A 20667-nucleotide genomic window follows, 5' to 3' on the forward strand; every position below is an offset into this window, starting at 1 on the left:
TTCTTTCACGCAAACTTTTGGTTCACATTGTGAAGAGGATCCTACAGGCGGAGCCACAAAATAGCTCCATCCTCAACCACTAACTGATTACAAAGTGTAAAACAGCAGTGCTATGTACTGTTCTCATAGATAGAAAGCATGAATAAAAGTCCTGAATGACTTTCCAAATCAGCTTTACCATGAAAAAGTATTGCGATTTAAAAAAAAGCAGTAAATATGTCCATCCGTCTCACCATAGCAACTTTAAACAATTGTTTCATGTCCATCTTTTCATATGTTGTTGTGAAATTGCAGCTTTAAGGCCACTCGTAACACTAAGAGGTTACTATGAGAACTGACATCTACAACAAGCTACAGTAGAAAAAAATAAAAATGACCTCTTTCTAAATGCTTTCCAGCTCATTTATATCACACTGGGTGATGAGTACTGTACCCAAGTATGTTTGTCCAGATTGTTTGACTAGTGTGATCGCTGTGCACTGCTCCCAGGCATGGACAGCTTCCAGATCAAGCGGGGAAACCCCAGAAAATGTAGTGCCATTGTCATGATGTATGTCACATAATGAACCTACAGTTTTGGGTGCAAACTCATCTTTTGGTCCATTTAAGTTATGCTGCATACAGTGGAGTCTGACGTGGGGCGGACTGTCCTGTGACCCAATTAAAGAAATCCAGAGCGAGCCAAAAAAAATAATCACACAACTTCCAATGCACCTTAGATAGAAAAATTTTATAAGAATAAGGGACAGCAATCTGAGGTTAAACCCAGCGAACATTCTGTTGTCAAAGTCATGAGAGGAAAAACAAGGCCATGTGTCTTAGACTGCTGTTGTGACGGCGGTGGCAGCAAAATGGCAGTATTTCTAAAAAAGCTGGCAACAGGCTTGTTTCTGGGAGCTGACCCAGTAATGTTGCTAGCCACCTGCATTACGGGAATGAGGACTTTATATGAGCCTAAGTGAAGTTAGTTAAATCAGCAACCTTTAAATCAAGACGTGTATGTGAACAAGGCTTTCTTTACACAATAACGGGGCAGTCGTAGTAATCATTTTGATACCAGACAATCGGATGATGCTTCGTGAGGCTTAATATCAACATCCAAAGATGACAATGGAGTTCATCTCCTGAAATATTCGCTGATAGGACCGTTTTGTTCATATCTGTCTGGACTTAGTCCTCTAAGGATGTGAAGAAACACCCGAATTAACATGTCCCTCGACACTTGATAGCTCCCTCTTTCCTGTGTCAGCAGAAAGTCCTTTCCTCATCACTTTACTGCAGAGTTTAGCAGGCCTCGGGCTCAATTACTGATGCTGTCACTTCCTATGTTCTGGACCCGCTGTGTCGAAGGCTGACTGATCAGAATGCTGCTGCTGTCTGCACTGTTAAACTAGGCAGCTGCGTAGGTCCAGACCAGCTTGGACATCAGTGGCCGTTAGACTGATTATACTTACATTGTTCATGTAAGCTCGTCCCCTGTCTTGTTCATTTTTTGACATGTAGGGATAATGAACTTGAATATGTTGAAATAGCCAGATTAATTAATCCACTATCACAACAACAACTATCACAAGATAGCATCATTAGAAAGTTAATTACAAAAAATATGGCTTTTCTTGGCCTGTACTGTATAAAAATGTCCACATAAAATGGTAATGTTGTAATTCTCGACCCAAGATGCAGGTTGAATTCTGACCCTCATGAGAACACAGCCTGCTAAGTCTCAATACACGAGATCACAGAAAGACATTCTGGCTTGTGACTGTCATCTTGACATGATAGCAGAAGACATGACTGAATTTAGTCTTTGTGAGAGAACACATATATAGAAAGAAAGAACACATCTAGTAACGTGAGAGCAAGTTCAGACCAGACAAAACTGAGAGCAAGTCCAAGACTATTCAGCACCAGCAGAGACCTTTGAAGCCCCAAAATGAGTTCCTTTGTGAGGTATCTGGTCCAGTCCCAGCTCCAAAGATACTACAGTGCAAGCAATGAGGTTATGGACATGATCTGGGAGCCATCCGCTGCCCCAAGCACCAACAATCCCTTTGCCCAGCACTGCAGCAACTACGGTGCAATGGAGGACTTGGTCTGGAGGCCAACTCCTGCCCCAAGAAACAATGTGTCACTGCCAAATAATTATTTTGCCAGGCGTGGCGTAAACTGCAGTGCCAGGAAGGATAAGATCCAGAGGCCAACCCCTGAATTCTACTACTACCGAAGAATTTGCAAGATGTTTTCAACGATAGATCCTGATGCTCTGTGCAGGAAACACAGAGCAAAACAGTACACAAAAGCTCGTGCTGTTCCTTATTTGAAAAACTGCAGCACTGATGTTACGAATGATCACAGCGTCCCCTGCCGGGTACATCGTCGCACCATTAACTGCCATGCCAGGGAGAGAAGCATCTGGAGGCCAACTCCTGCCCCTGATTTCTACTACTACCGGAGAATTTGCCACACCTTTTCAAAGACAGACCCTGATGCTCTGTGCAGGAAACACAGAGTAAAACAGTACACAAAAGCTCGTGCTGTTCCTTATGTAAAAAACTGCGGCACTGATGTTACGAATGATCACAGCGTCCCCTGCCGGGTACATCGTCGCACCATTAACTGCCATGCCAGGGAGAGAAGCATCTGGAGGCCAACTCCTGCCCCAAGAAACAATGTGTCACTGCCAAATAATTATTTTGCCAGACGTGGCGTGAACTGCGGTGCCAGGAAGGACAAGCTCCGGAGGCCGACCCTTGCCCCAGAATTATCCTCCTACCGGGGAGTTTGCCACATATTTTCAAAGATAGATCCTGATGCTCTGTGCAGGAAACACAGAGCAAAACAGTACACAAAAGCTCGTGCTGTTCCCTACGTCAGGAATTGCGGCACTGATGTGACCAAGGGTCACTGCGTCCTCTGCCAGGTACATCGTGGCACCATTCGGTAGAAGGATGATAGGGTCCTCTACTTGAAGTAATGCGGCACCAGAAAAAACCCTTGTGCCACCGATGCCAGGGAAGATGGAGTACTGAAGAGGCCATATTGTGGCATCCTAAAGATGATATATGGTGGAGCCTAATGCAGCAAACATCATGCTGCCCTTCATCAGAAGAACCACAGCACCAAAAGAAAAAAATCAAGGCAGCGATGACGGGGAGGGTCAGGGTGTCCTCCTCACCACCACCCTTAAACCTTAAAATAAACTTTAAAAAGCTTTTGAGTGTAAAATCTTCTTAAACTATTTTTTTCCCTTTAATTTTCATTTGTGAAATTGATTTATTTGAAATAAAAACTGTCTGCTGAATTTAAATTGACTGTGATTCTCTCTTTGCATGCAAGCTCAAAGTTATGCCAATAAAAACCACAAGGATTCATTCTGATAACAACTATTCATTGGATGCTAATTTTGCTATGAACATTCAATGCAATGTTTGTGACAAACCTTTGTCTAAAATTTATTCACACAGTGGGAACAACTGTTTCCAATTCTCAAAAAGCAGCTATTGGCTGTCCGAATAGTAGCCAGACATCGCTAGATGACGTCAGCAGGTAATTTGTATCAAAATAAAATTTACATATAATGGACTTCATGTGGCAGATAAATATGGAGTCAGAACAGCCTCTTAAGTAATAAATGCACACAGAAAGGAATTAATGGACTAGAAAGATTCACAAATGTATTTTCAATGCACAAACTAATGTGTGTCATTCCATGTACAAGTAAAAAATATTCACATATAAAAATAAGATTCATAAACACATTGCTCATGCACACACAAATCGAAAAAAAAAACACAAATATATACATCTAAAAGTATTTGAAGTCTTCATCAAATTCATATTTGTAGCTTGTTACATTCATAAATAAACCGTTGGACTTGCATTTACAAAGTGCTTTTAATTTGTAAACCTCTCTGCATTTGTGTGTGAGACGTTTGAGACTCCCCTGACGTGACTCCAATCCACAAACCCGTTTTTTTCTAAAAGGAGCCAATCAGATGTCTCATTTCTCGACAGCCAATCACCGAAGTTCCCCCACACACGGGCTGTTAATGACATCATTAAAATGGGCACAGGGAGCCAGAGCATCAATGTACTCGGGCATCTGCAAGAAAAGGACAATTTTCTTTATTTTGAAGACAACCAAGTCTAAAAGGACTTCATCTTCTTCGTACAACTTGTTGTATTTTCAGGTAAATTTCATATTCATAAGAGGAAATGGTCCGACGGCAATCCAAACTTTACAGTTTTCCTGCAGGAACTTCATCAGTACAGCACCATCATCAACGGACTTAGAAACTCAAAAGCCTTGACAACGAACTTTACTTTGGAAAAGTCTTTGTGTGGTTGATGTTTTTTTTTTATCTCTCTCTTTTTTTGCATTATTTGTCTTTGTTATGATCTCTTTTTATTGCTTTACGTTTCTGTGTTGTTGTACCATTGACTAATCAGCTTTGTTCTGTATATGTATTTTTTAAATAAAACTTAAAAAAAAAAAGCAATTAAAGAGGTGCACTTGGAAAAGAGGCTGGAGGATTTTAGCGCTGCTAAACCAAAAAAGAAGACAGGAGACTTTGGCCAGATGGCCTCTGGTCACTCAAATGTAAGTGGAAAAAAAAATCTCTTTTATGTAAGTCATGTTTTAGAATAATGAATGATTGTTTATCATGACTAGTGATGTTAACTCAGATTGTCAAAGAATTATTTGAAACGTGCTAGGTGGCTAGCCACATTCAGTCAGGCGTACACTGTAACGTTAGGGAAGAGCCCAGTGTAAAGTAACAGGGCGATTTTCTCCCATCCCATACAAGTCTGATATGTCTCATTTTATCAGCATCTACTGTGCAGCACGACCTCACAGAATAGCAAAAAATGCCCAAAAAATCTTGAATCTCATCTTACTTTGACCGAGTTACATTCAAGAACCTGTTTTCCAGCGACAGCAAGTAAACGTACTTGAGAGGTAATTTTTACTTGGTTTATCGGCTGTGTTTACCATTTCAGGTATTAAAATTATTCATGAGTCCTAATATTATAGTTTTGGGATGAATGTAACAGCTCTCATTTCCTCCCTGATTGTCCCTGACTGATTGCTGGCTTCTCCCCTCACGTTACACAGTGTATGCCCAACTTAACGTGGCTCGACGCCTAGCATGTTTCAAATAATTCTCTAACAATGTGAGTGAACATCACAATTCATGATAAACAATCATTCGTTATTCTAAAACAAGACTTACTTAAAAGATATTTTTTCACTTACATTTGAGTGACCAGAGGCCATCTGGCTGAAGTCTCCTGTCTTCTTTAGCAGTGCTAAAATCCTCCAGCCTCTTGCCCAAGTACATTGATGCTCTGGCTGTCTGTGGGCATTTTAATGATGTCATAAACACCCAACGTGTGGAGGCATGTGTGGGGGAACTTGGGTGATTGGCTACAGATAATCTCCTTTAAAAAAAAAAAAAAAAAAACGCATTTGTGGATAGGAGTCATGTCAGGGAGTCTCAAAAGTCTCACACACAAATGCAGCGAGGTTTACAAATTAAAAGCACTTTGGAAACGCAGGTCCAACGGTTTATTTATGAATGTAACAAGCTACAAATATGAATTTGATGAAGACTGCAAATACTTTTAGATGTATATATTTGTGATTTCTTTTTCCATTTGTGTGTGCATGAGCAACATGTTTATGAATCTTATTTTTTTCTTACATAACAAATGAAACACATTTGTGTGTGCACTGAAACAGGTCAATCAGTGGATGGGCCAGAATTTTCTCCAGCTCAATGCAGACAAGACAGAAGTCATTGTGTTTGGTCCCAAAAATGCAAGGCTTGAGGTCAGCAGCCAACTCGACTCAATGACACTACAAACCACCGACTAAGCTAGAAACCTTGGTGTTGTTATGGACTCAGACCTGAATTTTAAGAGCAACATAAAAACTATCACTAAATCAGCCCATCATCATCTCAAAAACATTGCACGAATTAAAGGATTTCTCTCTAAACAAGACATGGAAAAACTGGTCCATGCATTTATTCTTAGTAGGCTAGATTATTGTAATGGTGTCTTTACAGGTCTCAGTAAAAAAAAAAAAAAAAAAATCAATCAAGATTTTGTACTCAGCTGCACTGCTCATTAGAAGAAGGTTCCAACATCACAACTGTTTGCATGCCTCATTTATTTCAGATGAAGTTCTCCGAGGGTACATTTACACCAGTCCCTGTTTTCCAAGTCAGTTTTATGTGTACTGTGCCAAATCACAACAAAGTTATCTCATGACACTTTACAAGTACAAGTTTTTTTATTGATCACATCTTTCAATAGTGCCCCACATGGGGCCAACACTGTATTAAAAGCCCCTGAAATTAGCATAATAGGGTCTTCTTAATTATTCCCAGCACTTTCTTTCATATAATGTGCTAGCTTGTCATAGGAAGTCATTAGAAATTACTTTTCACATTCAGGTCGTAGTCTAGTGAGAACAGAATGTTGGGGGGAATCACTTGTTTTTTTTCCCCTCATTCATCAAACTGCAGTTTTAGCAAATTCCTGAAATTTTTGCTAATTCCTGCAATTCCATCTCATAAAATTTCAGAGGTATCTCACATTTCCACATTATCCCACCACATTTTTTTTTAAGAAAACGTGCCGCACAATCAAGAATTTTTGCCCCCAACAATCACAAAAAAAAAAAAAAAATTCTGGAAGGACTGTCTATATTTTCAAGGATATTATTAGCTGTACCAAGAGAATGACTGCTTTGTGTTCTGCAGGTGCAGTGGGTGAACGATTAAGGAAACAGCTCCTACCAACGTTTAAATCAAGAATTGTCCAATTCTTGGAGGAGCTGAAAAAGTGAATTTTCGGTTCAAATCCTCCATTTACTTTTCAGAAAATCCTGCTATAAAGAGATTTAAGCCTTTGAATGAAGGAACAAGCTGAAAGAATGGTTTTGAATGTAAAATATTTGATTTGACATAAAAAGAATAGAACAGGAAAAACAGAACGTTAGACATAATTATCTCAGCAGTTAAGGGAGAACTTGTCCCACTGGCATTACAAATGATATTTGAGAAAGTTGTTTCAAATGGCTGAGCATTTCTGTGATTGTGAGAAACAGCGCAACTGATGTTAAAGAAAACTTCAATGTACAATTTCAAAATATTTCACACTTCTAGTCAGAAAAGAAAATCATGTTTCTGTTGCCAAGTTCCTCTCAAACAATTGCAGGAATTTGTGAGAGTAAAAATGGCCGTGATGGGTTTAGTATACATTTCCGTGGTAACACTGTGCTCCACCAGTTAAGATGGTGCTGATCCCTTCAGGATTGGGGGAGTGTTACAATTATTTGATATCACAGATAAATCCTGATCTTAAAACATCTACAGGAGCAGATACCTTCACTTTACAACTTCCTCACTCGTGGTGGGTTAACCTCAGATGGTTACAACTTTCGGTTGCTAATCAACACTTCTGTGGCGAGTAGGAATTGGATTTTTACATTTGGAACCAAACTGTCAAGCTCTATTCATCCCTTAGTCAAAGGAAATTATTTGCTGTAGTTGTTCTGCATTGTGGTCTACACAGAGTCCTTGATCTGTGGAGGAACTGTCTTTTTGTCTCTTCTACTACAGTTAGTACCCGTTTGGTTGTTGAACATAAGAGCTACATGGTAAGTCAAGAGAAAAACGCTGGTCTTTGATCAGTTAGGGGTGATGCTAAAACTTGACAACCACCTTAAATTTTTTCCTTTTTTAGATGGATAGTCTTTTTTTCTTTGTAGTCTCATCTGTGGATTTACTGACAGATAGCATAACAGCACAACACCATTGCACTGTGATTCAGTTTGTCTGAACAACTTAATATGTAAGAAAGTATGGAATACCTTCAAAATGCTGTGTTTCTGAAGAAAGTTTGGTTATGGGATAGATTAGATTAGATGTACCGTTCACAACGTGCGAGACGGAGAATGATAGCCACACTGTTGCAACACACCTCAAGGTCAGTCCAAGGTGAGTCAGTATGCAGCATCAGGATGGCAGCCTGGTAATAATGACTGGATCAGCAGGCCTTTGCAGGGGGTTAAGACATCCCAGCATGCATGCTACTCCCTCGACACCATTCTCCTCCCACAGCATACATAAGTAATCAAGTGCAAGGCCCCTTGATGTCGATCAACAGCTCAGAGGTACAGACGATGAGATATCCAATTACTCCAAAAGAAGGTCAAGATAAGTGGGGGGTCAATGTCAGATCTGGTATTTTGTTAAGACTGTAATTACTAACTTGTCATTATAGGCTTAATTACCATGGCGAGGATATGACATATTGATCGCAGTATAGATGAGGGCTAAGGTGAATGTACATGTGTCATCAACATGCACGACTATGTCAAGGTCACACCACACGTAGCACCGACGGAACACGTGGTTCCACAGATAATGTTGGTGGTTTTGGTACCGATTCTGTGGAGAGTCATCAAGTGAAACTGCCACATGAACGTACAGTGCCTGAAATATGATGCATCAAGACTGTTAAATGTGGAAAAGCTGTGAAATGGTTTGGCAAAACTTACTCCAGGGCTACATTTTATAACTAATGACTCTTACTCATATTGCAGTAATTTCATTATAGCTCCTACTGACAGCAATTAGAGGTCTAGTTGTGACACTGGAATGTTGCCTCCCCATGATGCCTGCCAGAGAAAATGCTGTCCTGACAGTTTGTGTCCTGACAGTTACCATAACCAACAGGGGGGACATTTGAGCTAATGACCATAGGTGGTAAACCAGGAGAAAACATTTCTTTCTTTGAAATCTTTTGTTAATCTTCAGTCTAAATGTGTTGTGTGTGTAGATTGATTCTGGCATCAGAAACACTGTAAACTACAGCATCAAACGGCAGCGTACCCCACTAAAGCATACGCTACGATACAGCCTGATGAGCACCTCACCTTTCATATAAATGCAGACTGCAACATCTGTGGGTGGATATGTGAACATTTCTGTTGCTGTTGCCTTGTTTGAAGCCCCAATTCTTAAAAGGCATTTTGTTTAAGGGTTAAAAAAAAGTGTTTTTTCAAGGTTGTTTGCATTATTCAGACACTGAGCCTACATATTCATTAAGGCTGCCTAAAGTATGATGTTGATGATGTGAACCCCAGCTTGTTTGGATCCAGGTAGTGTTTATGCCTTTAAAAAAAATTCATAAATAAATACATTTTTCCTAGGTCTGAGCTCTTTTAGACATCACTTAAAATTTCAAACCGTCATTCTTCCACTTAAGCCAAATTCACTAGTGGCTGCTTAGGTGGCTTGAAAAAATCCCACCAAAGGGACAGTATGAATAAGATTGACTCAGAAGTCCTTGTTGCCAATGATGTCAGCTTGACATACATGTCAGTTGCTTCAGACTAGTACAATAGAGTGCAGAAGAATGGCCATAACCATAAATTGGACTAAAATTCATTTGAAATATTTCTCCTCTTTGTTCTGTAAAAGCAGACATTGCAAATGAGAGTAACCCAAATTAAAGCTGTGGTTCATTACTTTGTGAAAGTTCTCCCCTCGAATAAAAAGAGTGTGTTTAAGAGCACTCCAGTTACATCCTAATGAGCACATGTCGCCTCCATCAGGCTGCAGACATGCTGCACTCTCAAATGATCCAGACTGGTGAAACCTTTTTTAAAAGGACTAAGCACGAAACAAAGTAAGAAAGTGCAAAGTACAATGCTTTGAATTCATTATCCGAGCCTCTGTTCAGTACTTCATTCCGTTCAAATCAAAAGACAAATTGCTATGTTAAGACATTTGACTGATTAAATTTTAATGAAACTTTTAATTACACCCCTGCATTGTGCGAAAGTGCTGGAGATTACTTCGGGGAATCCAGGAAGAAAAGTAATATTAAAAACCCACAGCCACAACAGCAAATAGTAATATTTGGCAGATACACAGATTTCTTCTGCCACTTTATGTTTAATTCAGCAGTTTAGAAAGAGAGAAATGTTTTGTTTCGTATTCAGCAAAAAATGAGAATGAGCTTTTTGAGTCTTTGAATTTCAAGATAGCAGCCTATTACAGTCATTTTGAGCCTATCCATGTCATCCGTGGTGCTGACACAGCTCCCTGGAGATAAAGAGTCAGCCTGGTTTAATCATCTTCCCAGCCACGGCATAATGATCACACAGGCAGCAGGGAGACAGGTGGATGGAGGCAGCATTGTGACAGACAGCACTCAGTCCTCATCACATTCTTATGAAACACAAATATTTGTTTTTAGTGTGATAGACCAAATGCCCATTTGCTTACTCTAGAATTACTTCCATGCAGCTTCATGCCTCTGCCAATTACAGCCAGAAAATATTCACTTTATCATTTTATTCTATTAGAATTTAATTCATTTATGGTCAAAATACTCTTTTTAACGAGTCACAGTAAACTTGACCTTTGACCACGAGTCTAATTACCTCATCCAGAAGAATGTCAACACAAAATTTGGAGGAAAATCCTAAAATGCTTTCCTGAGATATTGCAAGAGACAGCCCGAGAATTTAAAGCCCTCAGCAATGGCAGTTGCTGGCACTGAGGCGTACCAAACCTTGTACGGAGTGTGAAGGTGTCACTATCACTGTGTAGGCAAAGAAGCAATCAATATCTCCCTAATGCAGTGGTAAATCTTTGGTGCTGTAAATCAGCATTAGACAGGTGAATGTCAATTTCATCTAACCGTGTGGTTCCAACACTGGTCTCGGCTGCCATTGATACACATCTTTCACACCCTCAAGGGTTTAGCTACACAGTGTGTGTCTAGGTGAGTGTTTGTACAGACAAGGTCAAATATTAGCAACTCATGTCCTAAGTATTACTAACACAACATGATTGACTGGACGTATGGGAGACAAATGTATGAACATGAGCACAAACCTTGGTTTGAGATACAAATGGGAAGTGTTTCCGTTAAGTCCTTGCTGGAGAAGTTGGAGTGTGTAAAGGGTGTTAATCAGTTGTATAATAAATTAGGTAGTAAATTACAATTCTGTCACTGATTAGTTGTAGCTAGTATAATTCTGGGATGCTTCAACCTGGGCCATATTTCCCAGTGATTTTTAGCTGAAAATGACTGAGGTGCAGCTATGTAGGGTTTCTGACACCGATAGCGAGCTCAACAACCTGTCTTTGGGCTGAGAATGTATTTGTTGATGCACTGGTCAAGATTTTTGGGGCAGTTGGAGTTTTTGCCGCACAATGAATAGGATCACAATTATAATGTCGCGCAATTACTGTGTATACCTACAAATAACAGAAATTATTCATTAACATATCTTTTGAACAATACAGAAAATAATGTTGCAGATGTTGCTTTATTTTTGTGTAAGGTTAACGGTCATTGCTATTGAAAAAAAATGTATGCTAGTTTAAGTTTATATGTTTGAGAAAGAATGAGAAACCATTTTGTTGAGGAATGACCGCACACACAAGTTCAGAGCAGGGCTGCAGCTATCGATTCTTTTAGTAATCGAGTAATCTATTGATTATTCGGGCGATTAGCCAAGTAATCGGATAAGTACTGTGCATTCTGCAACAATTTAGTTACTTTTGCTTTATTTAAAAGCAATGGTACTATACAAAAGAGAAAATAAGACAAGACACTTAAATGGACAAGTACGAAATGCTAATGTAAAAGTACTAAGTAAAGTCAATTTAGTTTGACTTTTTTTTTTACTTTTCTTTACTGAAGCAGAGTCCTACAAGGGATTGGTTCACCAAATTGCCACCTTTTTCTCCTTCCAACTTCTGGCCTCCTCTCCTCCCTCACTTGTTTGCTCTGCTCTGAAAAGGTCTGAGTTTCTGACAGAGACACATGGTGTGCCCCAAATCGCATACTTCCAAACTACATACTTTGAATTTTGTATATACTCAATGCTATCCATACTTTTTTCAATTCTGAGTTGAGTATGCAAAAGTACCTAGGTGACGTACTCAAATTGGTCAAGATTTTGAGTGTGCGACACTTGCCACACTCATTTCGTCGATAAAAATGGCGGCGGACAGCTGTGGTGAGAGTCGGTCGACACTGACTTGTACAGAGTCATCTTTACATTTAATAACGGGGATAAGTTTGAAATTCTGTGTGGACACAGGTTTGAAAAAAACAAAATGACTTGTCACCAAAATGTTTTGCTAAATCGATCACACAAATAAACTCTACATACTGTACCGCTGCATCTTCAGCCAATAGAAGGAGGACATTGTGTTGTCGGCACCGATTGTGGCGTAACAATGCGTGATGAACATTCATTTTGCTGTTTTACTGCTTCAAAAATCGACAAACAAGCGCAGGCAAAAGGTGGCGGTAATTAGCTGATGTTGATGCGGTGCTAGCCGGTCACAAATCGGCGTAGAAGAAGACATTGCGTTGTCATTTCCGGTGAGTGCACCGCGGGGCAGTATGCGATTTGGGACAGCACTGCACCCTCGAAAAATCGCACACTGCCCGATTGAGTGCATAGTATGCTTAGTATACTCAATTTGAAAATTTTAAGTCTGCAGTATGGAAGTATGCGATTTGGGACACACCATTAGACTCTCCTATTTAATGTAAAGGCCTCCATGTACAGCTGTTTAATCTAATAAGCACACCTGGTTGGTGTCGATGTCATTCACCATCATATTAGTTTCCATTGTTTTAATAAACTCTTTCATTAACAGCATGTATCCTCCACATACAGCTGATCGCAAGTGAATTTATACATGGAAAAAAAATAAACATGGGTTGGGTTTTGGGATGGCTTTATGAAACATCCTGCTGATGAAAAATGTCAACAGATCAGACACCGATAGGGTAAGAGGAACGCACTGACCTCCTTCGTGTGTGTATGTGTTCTGCATGTGCGTGTACGGAGGAACTGCACTGACGCAGAGAGGAGATATACTGCAGCAGGGTGATAATAAATTATATCAAACCTTAAACCTATCAATACTCCAGACTTAAATAATTCAGCCTCTTAATACCAAATTTCAGTGCCCATCCCTACGTGCAAACCAAAGTACAGTTCAGATTTAAATGAGGATTTTTGCCTCGAGGAATTTCAGTAATGGAATTACTCTAGTTGCTCAAGGACTTTTTTAAGCCCTAGTTCACAGTAATGAGTGAGATTAATCTGGATTTTCTGATGAGGAACCAAGTAGACTCAAGACACCATTTATCTACAATACTGCAAATCAAAATTCTTTACACAATAATTATGAGGACTTTTCCACCAAATGATACAGAACATGTTTGGGGCTTGTTTTCATGATTTTTCTCTGGTAAAATGTGTTCTTTGAATGTAAAATATCACTCCCTATTGATTCCAACCATACAGCTGCAAGTTTTTTTCACCTTTACTATGCAGCAAATGACTGTAAAAACTAAGTCAAACTAAGTCCATACGACCATTAAAAATCACAATCATTCAAAATACATTGTACTTGAATTTTTGAAAATTATTATTCATGACAAATGAATGCCTTTTAGTTTACTTCCCTATGTAAAATGGTCTTGGGACTTTTAAAAGGAATTACATACACCCAAATTATTATCAATATAATTTTCATCATTTTCAATGAGAGAATAAATGGTACATTCTGACTCTAATCAACAGCCTCAGCGAGCTGTAATCTTTTGCGAGTAGTCCTAAACAACATCAAGGGAACAGCATGGAGCCATCTGTGTTCAAATCTACTGAACCCAAATTCCGGACAAGTGACGTGACCAACATCCAGAAAAGCCGAACCACACATGATTTATGCACACTGCATGCTGCCACAAGCCACATTAAAAACACAGAATGTACACACAAGTATAGGGGACAGTAAAGTCAGCTTCTTTAACATCCTATTTACACCTCGAGTACATCTGATGGATTGTCATGGGTTGACTGTGAACTGTGGTACTACACATACAAATGTAGAAATGGATTGGATGTAGTGTACTTGAATTTAAACAATTTTGTAAATATTTTACCCGGATTAGAGTCGATGAAAAGTGACATTGTGCTGACCTTTTGGTGCTGAACATCTTGGCAGCGTCTTCGTTCTCCTGCTCAGAGGATCTGGGCTTGACTTTTCAAACCTACAGGACACAGACACACACACGACAGGGGATAGAGGGAGATAACAGTGAGATTTTCAGCATAGCAGTCATGTCTGGATGTCTTGCTCAAGCTGACCTCAACAACCTCCATTAGTTGGACTCCAACTGAGCAATTCAAATCGACTAGACATGGCGGGAGGCAGTGAGTGGTGCATAAATCTGCCATCATTACAAACGTGATGTTGAAGTCAAATGGCAGTTATAATTCTTTGTTTTACCACCTTGTCTCAACCATTGAAAATAGGATGAAATTAATTGGCCCTGAGGCTCCACCCCAGCAGTAAGAAATATGAGCAATCAAACTACAATTAAAATCTACATATTTGCTTGTGTAGACGAACTTGTCACCTGCAGGATGTGAGGCAGCACAGTCTCAGAATGGTTAAATCGTCAAACAGTAAAATACAGTAGAGTACACCTAGGCTGTAGCTTCCACACAGTATAATGGCTGCAAGTTAGCCTCTGCTCTTATATGTAAAGGTTATCAGAGACTGTGGAGGAGCTAGGGTAAAATAAGATAGGGTTCAATAATTAATGCCAGGTTCTACGCAGGCCCCACTTCTCACCCTGTCCTGTCTGTAATGAGATGAGTGGAGGGCCAGAGGGAAGGAGGGAGGGAAAGGGAAGGAGAATGGGGTGATTAAAGTGGCCGGCTCGGCCCAGTCTACCTGCTCCTCCACGTAGCTGTTAGATGCACAAGCCTGCACACACATCATCTTATTTACAATACCCAGAGTGTGTTTCTTCTTTCTTACACACTGGCAGGGAGCAAGGCAAAGCTGAAGGTGTAAAGGTTAACCAAGTAGTGCGACTCTGCAAGCATCTGATAATTCATTCAGGTGACATGGAGACCGAGGGGGTACTCCAAGCAATCAAAGGCATGGCAGTGCCCAACATGGTGGCTTCCAGGATTCACAGGGCAACATCAGCCCCAAAAGTCATAATTTTTAGTATTTCACATATCATATATCACCAAAGTTGGGACTAACCCGTTATTGCGTTATTAGTTACTGCCAAAAAAGTAACTTTGGCAGTAACTAATAATCAAACGCATTATTTTTAAAATTCAATAACTCAGTTATAGTTACTAAACGATCCGTTTATTAGTTTATTTTACTATCTCGGCTGAGCCACTGTGTTTACTTCCTGTGTCGGGGGGGAGGGGGGCTTGGGGGAAGTGCAAGAGACAGGAAGAGAGTGAGCTGCGCTGTGGGGGCGTGTTTGTTCATAACAGCAAGAACGTGCAAGACATCATGGCGGAACCTAGGGCAAGTTTCTTCACGTGGAAGTACGCTCACTACTTCTCCTTCGTTGAGCAGAAGGAGAAAAATGTTTATGTTAAATGCAACTTATGTCTCGGAACTAAGACCCTCTTTGTGGCCGCAAAAAGCAGCTCTAATCTATCAAAGCATCCAGGCACACAGCATGCAGCAGCGACGAAACTTGTTGCTAAAGCTAGCAGGTCAGGGACCGGCACAGATGTCACCTCACCCCGTGCACCTAAGCAACAGCGCCTAAGTTGTTCTTTTCAACGAGGGAGTGCTACTGCTAGCCAGTCTAAAGTTAATCAATCAATCACTTTGAAACATCTTAGTGTTTGTATAAATATAGACCACATTGCTTAGCAGAGTTCAGTTCAGTGATGAAAATGCATGTCAAGTAGTACAGAGGTTACAATGTTGACAGTTCTGAACTTTTTTTTTTTTTAACTAAATAGTTACTTTTAATAGTAATGCTTTACTTTTTGGTTTTAATAACTGAGTTGGTAACTGAGTTGCTTTTGAATTGCAGTAACTATAACTAATTACTGTTTTTCAGTAACTAGCACAACACTGCATATCACACGTCACAGTTTCAAGACCAAACAGCCTCTAGCAATTATCTGACCATGTCAGAAATGTAAGATGATCACCTCACAGTGTGCCTACAGCTACGACCAGCATCAACAAACCAGGAAACAGAGACTCAGCTTGATGAAAAAAAAACATGGACCCCACAGTCGTGCTAAATATATGGATGGACAATATTGATTTTTTTGCTGGTATGCACATATTTTACCACTGATTCGGCCAATAGAAGGTTTTGCAGACGCCAATATTTAAATCAGGCTCACTCTGGGAAAAAATGAAGTGAATTAGCAAAATGTATCTTAATTTCCAAAACATATGGAAAAGTCCATTCCTCTTTGTCCCATTTATTATTTTCTCAATAATCCTGCTTGATTGGGAGAAGCCAAGATGCTTGGTTACATCAGCGGCTGGGATTCTTTTCTGCAGGTTGCAGGCAGCGTGTGCCTTTTTTCAAGCAACAACTGTTTTTAGCTTAGCTTCACACTGAGCTTACACCATTAAGTTACAGGCATGAGGTGTAGAATGTATGTTGGACATTCCCCTGTCAGGAATGTGTCCCTGAGCTGGAGAGTTGAGAGAGAGAGAGAGAGTTGAGAGAGAGAGAGAGTTGAGAGAGAGAGAGAGTTGAGAGAGATGTTTCACTATTGCCATCATATGCCTCTTTGTTAAAGTTGAATGTGGTTTACAGCCAGTATATCACATTGAAACTACTTCTACTTTGGTAGATGTGTAAAATTTCCAATAGTGCAGCAGAGCGACATTAATGAGATAAGAAAATTCTCACCATAAAAAGCTATAGGTACACAAACAAGGTAGTCAAAAGGCAATTATAAAATATTTCATTTCATTAAAGCCAACTGTTCTTTAATCTGAGGGAAATTTCAGAGACCAGGGAGTACAAGGAGACAGTTTCCAAGAGGCCAAACATTTTTTTTCCCCATTGCTTCATGCAAAGTAACTCATCCTCCCATTCGTCACAGTGTTGCAGGGTTTTGAGATGATTACACAGAGAGCTTCTCCAAACCAATCACTCCCCTCAGAAAAATAACAACCACACTTTCAGGGTCTAAACAGGACCAAAATAAAATCAGGAAATACATTTAACCATTATTTGCATTTTGAGAGGCAACTTTCACCTGCCAGTGGGCAAAAACCAAGACGTTTCCCCTGTAAGCTACATCATAGCATAGAAGATAGCAGTAAAACTGAAGACAGCAATACTGTCAGCCCCAATCAGCAACTTATTATTGATACTGTGGAGAAATACTAAAACTACTGTCTGACATGTATGGTCTTTGCAGTCGTGATGCACAGTGGTTTATGTTGGTAGAATGATGCACCATCAAGAACTCTGATGTGACACGTTCTAATGCAACACTGGAAATGCTTGGGAGCTGAACACGTTCACACAAAGTACTCTGGTAAAGACTGACAGTCACGGTTCAGTTTTGATTTGGCATAGACCAAAATTTGTTGATCAACTCCTCCTGCTTGCCAGAGCACCACAATAACAGTGCACAACAAAACCGTAACCTGGGTCGGACAGAGTACAGCTCCAAGCCCACAAGCGTTTCGGAGGATAGTGAACAACACTAGAAGACAGTGGCTGCCTGAAATGTGAACATTGTGCAAGGCAGACTCTCACACAGTTTGTTGGAAGCTCTTGGATGTCTCACGTTGTTGCACACTGATAAACACAAGAGTCAGTTTAAGGAGCAGAGACAAAGTCGTTCATTCTCCGCCATGAAATGCTCTAATACAGGGGGACTTTTCCCTAGCAGTCCAAACTAAACCATAATCTGCATTCCAACTTAAGGTTCCTGGTACTTCTCTTTAATGAACTATAAGTTTCCCAGCGTAAGCTGCATTCCAACTGCAGCCTGAAGTCCCGAGAGATGATGCAGAGAAGACCGATTACAATGACAATAAACTATGAGAATATATTTGAAGAAGCACAACAACAATCAAAGCTTGACAAGAAACTACACAGTTGTGAGCTGACAGCTGGAATGGTTGTCTGTCTATACGTGTTGGCCCTGCGATGGAATGGCAACCCGTTCAGGTTGAACCCCACCTCTCACCCGAAGGCAGCTGGGATAGGCTCCACCCCCCGCGACCCTTCACAGGATAAGCAGTAGAAAATGGATGGAGCGCACAGCCAACAACTTTTAAACATGGCAGCTGATATAAAACAGCAAGTATGACCAATCAGAAATGTTCTGCATTGCAGGCCACGCCCTGATTGTTAAAGCACTAAAAAGCACGAACCCCTTATGCGTGGATGCTTCTCAGGGTAAATCAGTCACCTTTGAACACACGGAGTTCCTTGCAAGGTTCCTAATCCCTGGAGATAGTTCCTGTGGTCAGAATTCAGCATTAGTGGTGGGCTGAGGACCAAAAGCTGTTGTGTTGTAACAATGCCTTTTGTCTGGGTGTTCCTCCATTTTTCTAACTTCACTCGCACCAACCTACATTAACCATCTATGAAAACTACAAAAAGATATTATAAACAGTATTTTACCTCGTCAAAAGAAGGAACTGAATTCTATTTTTCTAATCATTATTAATTATGTAAATGGGGTGGCATGGCTCAGAGGAAGAGTTGCCGTCTAGCAACAGAAGGGTCTGTGGTTCAATCCTCACTTCCCCCGGTGACCAATGTCCAAGTGTCCTTGAGCAAGATACTGAACCCCTAACTGCTCCTCATGGCCCTGTGACAAACTTGCGATCCATCCAGGGTGAACTCCCACCTCTTGCCAAAAGTCAGCTGGGATAGGCTCCAGCCAATCCACCCACCCACCCCGCAACCCTTAACGGATAAGCAGTCGAGAAAATTGATGGATAATAGTGTAATAGTAAATAGTGTATGAATTGTAAATCCTATGTTCTAATAGATACAGGATTCTTTCTTGGAGGTGAGTTGTTGCATTATGTGCTGGATTGAACCATAGTGGAACTTTGAAATTTAAGGTCTTTAAAAAGGTTTATGTGACCAAAACCTCAACATCTTTTAAACAAAACAGTGCAGAGGTGAGCATGTGTGTGCCTTTTTTCCCTTAAAATAAAATTTTAACCTTTAAAATTTTGGATGAATTCAACCAACAAGAGCAAGAGCTGGAACATATGAGAGGTGGCAAGTCTAAAGGGAAACACAGTATGCAGGTCCAATAAAGCAATTAATTCTCCTTTTATATGCAATATTTACTTCTGTGTTCATTTCTAGCTTTTATCACTGGTGCACAAGCTCGATCAAAACAATGCTAGTTGAGCCGTGTGGTTCCTCCTGACACAAATGGACCTTGTCTACTTCTTTCTCCATGGCAAAAGAACCTTGTTTGAGGATGTTTTCCCTGCTGAGCTTCATTAAACCAGCCTTGTGTTTCAGGTTAATTGTCTCGGAGCATGCAGAGCATCCTGACAAACACTATCAGCATCCAAGCATGTAATGGATTGAGGTGTATCACTCAGAGAGACGAAGGGACAGCAGGTCTCTGCTGCAGTCAGCGCTTACATTGAAGCTGCCAACAGTAAAACAACAATGACACAGAGGCAGTGTGTTCAGCCTAACGCTGGGCAGCTTTAAACCAAGGCCTGACAGACCAATTTATATAAAACCGAGATGAGCTACACCATGTAACCAGTGCAGTTAACACTACCACAAGATTCTAGCACAGCAAGAGCATAGATGTGCTATCAAATCTATACCATTTTTGATGCAAGTTTCAAATTTCCCTGCCCACTGACTTTATGAATGGCAAATAAGAAAACAAGGTAAATAAAGATATCTCCTGAGTTGTTTTCTGGATGAAATCCAAAGTGTGAGCTGGACAAGTGGAGTATTGATCCGGGGCAGGATTAGCTGGCCAAGCATGCAGCTAAAATCAGTAAGAAGCACACAGGAAGGAAAACAATACAAATCACATAACAGAAGGAACAGCTTCGCCACTGTTCTGAAGAACACTGATTTTCTGTACAAAGAGGCCTCAGAAGCAAGCGAGAATGATGAGCAAAGACTGAATGATGGCTACAGAGGAGATCTAACCCTATTCTTAACTGGGATTGGAGTCATGATCGGTTTACTTTTAACGGCTTGAGGGTTGACCTGTTGAAAAACAAAAATTAGAAAAGAGTGACATAAACCTAGGCCCTGGACAAAAACATGAAGTTAAACAAACCTTGACAACCACAATCATGATATGTGGTGCCATGGCCTGATTCTGAGTTACTGTAAAACGGGTTTCTTTGGCAATGGGTGGGGGGGAAAAAAAAAAATCACCAAAAAATGAGAGGTAGAGAATCACAGATTTCTCTAAAGAAAATTAAATAATTCACTATCTCTCTCAGATAGATGGAGATAGAGAGAGAGAGACAGAGAGCTGGAAAGAAATCGCCAACTGTGGGGATGCGTCATGACTTTTCAAAATTGCTGCTCTATCATTCAGGCACAAGCACATCTAATGACAATCACATTTATACATCAGTAAATGAATAGATTATGGCATGTAAATCAATATTAGTCTCATTCTTTCAGATGTAGGGTCTTTATCATACATTCTTATGAATGAATGAATGAAAGAGACTGATGTGATTTGTTTTACTGGCTATGTTTGGTCCCGCTGACTGGCAAGTGTAAATAATTCCCTCTGTGAAAAATTGGCATTGTTGCAAAGGTGCTCATCAGCAA

At 40.3% G+C, this 20667-nt stretch overlaps 1 protein-coding gene across 4 annotated transcripts in view; it reads right to left on the minus strand.

Moving 5' to 3' along the window:
* Positions 1-20667, minus strand: part of oxr1a (oxidation resistance 1a) — a 176930-nt gene that overhangs the window by 145972 nt on the left and 10291 nt on the right. For 3 of the 4 annotated variants that reach the window (XM_086219158.1, XM_086219155.1, XM_086219153.1), the window contains exon 2: positions 14042-14112. In XM_086219158.1, the coding sequence (XP_086075284.1) occupies positions 14042-14058 (17 nt within the window). In that variant the 5' untranslated portion in view covers positions 14059-14112. Of the gene's footprint in view, positions 1-14004; positions 14113-20667 lie in introns of those variants that run through there. The other variant, XM_086219159.1, reaches the window with a different exon arrangement.

Source organism: Aulostomus chinensis, chromosome 11 (genome assembly GCF_037954235.1).
Source record: "Aulostomus chinensis isolate RoL2024-O1b breed Wild chromosome 11, RoL_Achi_v1.0, whole genome shotgun sequence".
Lineage (NCBI taxonomy): Eukaryota > Metazoa > Chordata > Actinopteri > Syngnathiformes > Aulostomidae > Aulostomus > Aulostomus chinensis.